We start from the raw sequence: 6394 nt of genomic DNA on the forward strand, positions 1-6394 counted from the left end.
TGGATGGATGGATGGATGGATGGATGGATGGATGGATGGATGGATGGATGGATGGATGGATGGATGGATGGATGGATACCATTATTTACAACGCAATCATTTCAGCTGAGGCTGCTGCTAGTGGAAAGAAGGGTGGCAAGAAGAAGGGTGGTTCCTTCCAGACCGTGTCAGCTCTTTTCAGGGTATGTATATTCTTTATAAAGAACACAGAAAATTTAACCTTACAGTTAAACTAAAATACATTTTATGATGGTGATCTACAGGAGAACTTGGGCAAGCTGATGACCAACTTGAGGAGCACTCATCCTCACTTTGTGCGTTGCCTGATTCCCAATGAATCAAAGACCCCAGGTCAGAAGCCCAGTTTAAGAATTTGTACATTAGAATAATTAGACACACTGTCAAATTTAGTTTCACTAAATACTTTCCCGAACTTCAGGTCTTATGGAGAACTTCTTGGTCATCCACCAACTGAGGTGTAATGGTGTACTGGAGGGTATCAGAATCTGCAGAAAGGGCTTCCCCAGCAGAATCCTCTATGGTGACTTCAAGCAGAGGTAAGAAGAATTTCAAATGTATGTTTAATATTGTTTGAGTAAAAATCAGAAAAAGACTTTTGTATATTAACAATATTATAGATACAAAGTATTGAATGCCAGCGTCATCCCTGAGGGACAGTTTATGGACAACAAGAAAGCTTCAGAGAAACTGCTGGGCTCCATTGATGTGGACCACACCCAGTACAAGATGGGACACACTAAGGTATGTTTGATTAAAATAATACTCATGCCATAGCTAAAAAAAAAAGGCATTTCTGACTACCAAGGCTTTTCTAATGATATTACAGGTGTTCTTCAAAGCTGGTCTACTGGGTAACCTTGAGGAGATGAGAGATGAGAAACTGGCTACACTCGTGACAATGACTCAGGCTCTCTGCAGAGGATACCTTATGAGAAAAGAGTTTGTGAAGATGATGGAGAGGAGGTGGGATTCCTTTTTCAGATGTATAGGATATTAGTATAACATTCTATTACTTCTCTGAGGTAAATCTGATATTTTGCCTCGATCATTCAATGTTTTCCCCTCAGAGAGGCTGTCTACACCATCCAGTACAACATCCGATCATTCATGAATGTGAAGAACTGGCCATGGATGAACCTGTACTTCAAGATCAAACCTCTGCTGAAGAGCGCTGAGACTGAGAAGGAGTTGATGCAGATGAAGGAAAATTATGACAAGATGAAAACAGACCTGGCTGCTGCTTTGGCCAAGAAGAAGGAACTAGAGGAGAAAATGGTGTCCTTGCTCCAGGAGAAGAATGACTTGCAGCTCCAAGTGGCTGCAGTAAGTATCCAAATGACTAATGTGTCAAATAAATCAGTTTCTCAATGGAAGCTTATAAACATATTTTCCAATCATTGCAAATCATAGGAGTGTGAGAGCCTTGGAGATGCTGAGGAAAGGTGTGAAGGGCTGATTAAGAGCAAGATCCAGCTTGAGGCCAAACTCAAAGAGACAACTGAGAGACTGGAGGATGAAGAGGAAATCAATGCTGAGCTGACTGCCAAGAAGAGGAAGCTGGAGGATGAATGCTCTGAGCTGAAGAAGGACATTGATGACCTAGAGCTCACCTTGGCTAAAGTGGAGAAGGAGAAACATGCCACTGAAAACAAGGTTCATATCAAATAGACACTTATACAAATTTAAACACCATTGAAAAACTAATGTGGCACTTTACAGCATTATCTCTATGTAAAACTGTTAATCTACATTTCCACAAACTTTAGGTGAAAAACCTGACAGAAGAGATGGCTACTCAGGATGAGGCCATTGCCAAGCTGACCAAGGAGAAGAAAGCCCTCCAAGAGGCCCATCAGCAAACACTGGATGACCTCCAGGCAGAGGAAGACAAAGTCAACACTCTGACCAAGGCAAAGACAAAGCTGGAACAGCAAGTGGACGATGTAAGAAAACTGTTTATTTGACCTTATATTTTAATCAAATTAATGTATAAATCTTTGTTTCAGTTGCTGAAATTTAATTTAATTTATATTCTATAGCTTGAGGGATCTCTGGAGCAAGAGAAGAAGCTCCGTATGGACCTTGAGAGAGCCAAGAGAAAGCTTGAAGGAGATCTGAAACTGGCTCAGGAATCCATCATGGATTTGGAGAATGACAAGCAGCAGTCTGATGAGAAAATCAAGAAGTAAATGTTGACTTTATTTGTACAAAAAACTCTCGAATTTGAACACTTGTTTAAACTTGCCCTTATTTTATAAAATACAGGAAGGACTTTGAAATCAGTCAACTCCTCAGCAAGATTGAGGATGAACAGTCCCTTGGAGCTCAGCTGCAGAAGAAGATCAAGGAACTTCAGGTGAGAAAGATTTTCTTTATTTGCACTTGGCTAAATGGTTTTTCATATTTTTTATCTAATGATCTTGCTATTACTTCCATTCCCCTTGAATTCTAGGCCCGCATTGAGGAGCTGGAAGAGGAGATTGAGGCTGAGAGAGCTGCTAGGGCTAAAGTAGAGAAGCAGAGAGCTGACCTCTCCAGGGAGCTTGAGGAGATCAGTGAGAGGCTTGAGGAGGCTGGTGGAGCCACAGCTGCTCAGATTGAGATGAACAAGAAGCGTGAGGCTGAATTCCAGAAGCTGCGCCGTGATCTTGAGGAAGCCACTCTGCAGCATGAATCCACCGCAGCAGCTCTTCGCAAGAAGCAGGCCGACAGCGTTGCTGAGCTTGGAGAGCAGATCGACAATCTGCAGCGTGTCAAGCAGAAGCTGGAGAAGGAGAAGAGCGAGTACAAGATGGAGATTGATGATCTGTCCAGCAACATGGAGGCTGTTGCCAAGGCAAAGGTGAGAGATAAATTTATCCATCTTTAGAATATTTTCTTTTGGTTTCGACAAATGTCTAAAAAATTACTTTTATATGGTTTAGGGAAATCTGGAGAAAATGTGCAGGACTCTTGAGGACCAACTGAGTGAAATCAAAGCTAAGAATGATGAGAATGTCCGCCAGCTGAATGACATTAATGCACATAAAGCAAGACTCCAGACAGAGAATGGTAACTGACCTAACCTCAAACCAGTGTCACATATTGTTTAAAAGGTCTCCTAAATATTATATTCTTGATTTTCATAGGTGAATTTAGTCGGCAGCTTGAGGAGAAAGAAGCTCTTGTTTCTCAGCTGACAAGAGGCAAGCAGGCTTTCACTCAGCAGATTGAGGAGCTCAAGAGACACATTGAGGAGGAAGTCAAGGTATGGAAGTTGATGATCATGGGATGTTTACATCATTTAGATGTATGTGATAAGGTCAATAAACAAATATACCCACCCTAAACTTTGTCTATTTTACAGGCCAAGAATGCCCTGGCCCATGCTGTTCAGTCAGCCCGCCATGACTGTGATCTGCTCAGGGAGCAGTTTGAGGAGGAGCAGGAGGCCAAGGCTGAGCTGCAGAGAGGCATGTCTAAGGCCAACAGTGAGGTGGCTCAGTGGAGATCCAAATATGAGACTGATGCCATCCAGCGCACTGAGGAGCTGGAGGAGTCCAAGTGAGTCAAAATACAGCTTTGTTGAGGAAATAACATTGTTTTACTGTTTGTCTCGACAAATTATCACATTTTCACTACAGGAAAAAGCTTGCCCAGCGCTTGCAAGATGCTGAGGAGTCCATTGAGGCTGTGAACTCCAAGTGTGCCTCTTTGGAGAAGACCAAGCAGAGGCTCCAGGGTGAAGTGGAGGACCTGATGATTGATGTGGAGAGAGCCAATTCTGTGGCTGCTAACCTTGACAAGAAGCAGAGGAACTTTGACAAGGTAAAAGGATTCTACAGGATAAGCATATTTGTGCAAATAGCAGCACATTTTTAATACATTTTCACATTTCCAGGTCCTGGCAGAGTGGAAGCAGAAGTACGAGGAGAGCCAGGCTGAACTGGAAGGAGCCCAGAAGGAGGCTCGAACTCTGAGCACTGAGCTGTTCAAGATGAAGAACTCATATGAAGAGGCTCTGGATCATCTAGAGACCATGAAGAGAGAGAACAAGAATCTGCAGCGTATGCAGTTATTTAAAAAAGAAAAAAATAGCAGCAGCCCAAATAATTTTAATATAATAGCCATTTGAGGTAAACATTTTTAATCTGTTACATTTATTGTCTTACTTCAGAGGAGATCTCAGATCTGACTGAACAGATCGGCGAGACAGGAAAGAACATCCATGAGCTGGAGAAAGCTAAAAAATCTGTGGAAACAGAGAAGGCTGAAATTCAGACTGCACTGGAGGAAGCTGAGGTAGAAAAAATATATATATATTCATAGACATTGGCTATTCATATGAAATGTCTACTTATGTGTACTTTCATCCCTTTATATCAGCTAATCTGGATATTTGTTTAAACCTTTAAGGGTACTCTGGAACATGAAGAGTCCAAGATTCTCCGGGTCCAGCTGGAGCTCAACCAGGTTAAGGGTGAGATTGACAGGAAGCTGGCAGAGAAGGAAGAGGAAATGGAGCAGATCAAGAGAAACAGCCAGAGAGTCATGGACTCCATGCAGAGCACTCTGGATGCTGAGGTCAGAAGCAGAAATGATGCCCTGAGAGTCAAGAAGAAGATGGAGGGAGATCTGAACGAGATGGAGATTCAGCTGAGTCATGCCAACAGGCAGGCTGCTGAGGCCCAGAAACAACTGAGGAACGTCCAGGGACAACTGAAGGTGAGTTTGGTAGTAAAGGAAAATTCCAGCATAAGAATGTATTGTTACAATTTCCAACTTATACATTGTTTTTTTTTTTTTTTTTTGTAGGATGCTCAACTGCACCTTGATGATGCCCTCAGGGGACAGGAGGACATGAAGGAGCAGGTAGCCATGGTGGAGCGCAGGAACGGTCTGATGGTGGCTGAGATTGAGGAGCTGAGAGCTGCTCTGGAGCAGACAGAGAGATCACGCAAAGTGGCTGAGCAGGAGTTGGTTGATGCCAGTGAACGTGTTGGACTGCTTCACTCTCAGGTTCGTTTTTTTCTTTTTTTCTCCATACGAAAAACACATAAAAAGACATGTTAACTGAAAATATGTGTATTTTGCTTATTTTTTTAGAACACTAGCCTCCTGAACACCAAGAAGAAACTGGAATCTGATCTAGTCCAAGTTCAGGGTGAGGTGGACGATGCCATTCAGGAAGCAAGAAATGCAGAGGAGAAGGCCAAGAAGGCCATCACTGATGTCAGTTTACATGAAACCGTTCAATTTCTATTTTTGTGTTTGGTAACTGGTTTTAGGCCATCAATTTTCAAAAGTTAACAAAAAACTTTATTTTTAGGCTGCCATGATGGCTGAGGAGCTGAAGAAGGAGCAAGACACCAGTTCCCACCTGGAGAGGATGAAGAAGAACCTTGAGGTCACAGTCAAGGATCTGCAGCATCGCCTGGATGAGGCTGAGAACCTCGCCATGAAGGGTGGCAAGAAGCAGCTCCAGAAACTAGAACAGAGGGTATGAACTGTTTATGGCATGGAAAACACTTTGCCTTATTATGCACTGGTGATATTCATTATCTATTGAAGGTCCGTGAACTGGAAACTGAAGTGGAAAATGAGCAGAGACGCGGAGCTGATGCTGTAAAAGGAGTTCGCAAATATGAAAGAAGAGTGAAGGAGTTGACTTACCAGGTAATTATTCAGTTTTTATAATGAATTTTAAATACTTCTGGCTTCTTTCATCTCATGGTTAAAACATTTTTTTTTTAACAGACTGATGAAGACAAGAAAAATTTGGCCAGACTTCAGGATCTGGTGGACAAGCTGCAGCTAAAAGTGAAAGCTTACAAGAGACAGGCTGAAGAGTCTGTAAGTGAAATAATAATTTAAATTTTTTCGTAACAAATTTCTCTTGTAGAATTCCATTAATAGTCTGCAGATGAAAAGGAACAAGATGCATTTTTAATGCCTTACAGGAGGAGCAGGCCAACACCCACATGTCCAGGCTCAGGAAGGTCCAGCATGAGATGGAAGAAGCTCAGGAGCGCGCTGACATTGCTGAGTCACAGGTCAACAAGCTCAGAGTCAAGAGCCGTGATTCTGGAAAGGTGAGATCACATGTCAAACAAATAGTAGTATATTTAGTCTTTTACTAAAATCCTTTATATAATATTCTGAAATTTAATTGAAAATATATAGAACTATGTTTATTTTAAAAATATTTCATATTCGTGCATTAAGAGATGCATCTGTCACTTGCCAATATTTTTACCATTTACTGATTCATTATTTCCTTTCTTCTTTTCTTCCAGTCTGAAGCTGCAGAATAAGCAACAACTTCCGTTAATGAACATTTTAATGTGGTTCGTATAATATGAGCTAGCTTTTAAATGATCATTATATAATGTGT

The 6394-nt window shown here is 41.7% G+C and overlaps 1 protein-coding gene across 1 annotated transcript in view; it reads left to right on the forward strand.

Moving 5' to 3' along the window:
• LOC107083054 (myosin heavy chain, fast skeletal muscle-like) overlaps positions 1–6159 on the forward strand; it is a 10329-nt gene extending 4170 nt beyond the window's left edge. The window contains exons 16-39 of the mRNA XM_015371995.1: positions 98–182; positions 264–351; positions 440–557; positions 639–762; positions 848–984; positions 1089–1344; positions 1432–1674; positions 1788–1964; positions 2061–2206; positions 2287–2377; positions 2474–2863; positions 2946–3072; positions 3150–3268; positions 3368–3564; positions 3645–3828; positions 3902–4067; positions 4178–4302; positions 4417–4725; positions 4816–5019; positions 5107–5232; positions 5330–5500; positions 5572–5676; positions 5758–5853; positions 5961–6159. Of these exons, the coding sequence (XP_015227481.1) occupies positions 98–182; positions 264–351; positions 440–557; positions 639–762; positions 848–984; positions 1089–1344; positions 1432–1674; positions 1788–1964; positions 2061–2206; positions 2287–2377; positions 2474–2863; positions 2946–3072; positions 3150–3268; positions 3368–3564; positions 3645–3828; positions 3902–4067; positions 4178–4302; positions 4417–4725; positions 4816–5019; positions 5107–5232; positions 5330–5500; positions 5572–5676; positions 5758–5853; positions 5961–6140 (3964 nt within the window). The 3' untranslated portion in view covers positions 6141–6159. The remainder of the gene's footprint in view (positions 1–97; positions 183–263; positions 352–439; positions 558–638; positions 763–847; positions 985–1088; positions 1345–1431; positions 1675–1787; positions 1965–2060; positions 2207–2286; positions 2378–2473; positions 2864–2945; positions 3073–3149; positions 3269–3367; positions 3565–3644; positions 3829–3901; positions 4068–4177; positions 4303–4416; positions 4726–4815; positions 5020–5106; positions 5233–5329; positions 5501–5571; positions 5677–5757; positions 5854–5960) is intronic.
• The last annotated feature ends 235 nt before the right edge of the window (positions 6160–6394 follow it).

This window comes from Cyprinodon variegatus, unplaced genomic scaffold (genome assembly GCF_000732505.1).
Source record: "Cyprinodon variegatus isolate N-32 unplaced genomic scaffold, C_variegatus-1.0 Scaffold68, whole genome shotgun sequence".
Classification (NCBI taxonomy): domain Eukaryota; kingdom Metazoa; phylum Chordata; class Actinopteri; order Cyprinodontiformes; family Cyprinodontidae; genus Cyprinodon; species Cyprinodon variegatus.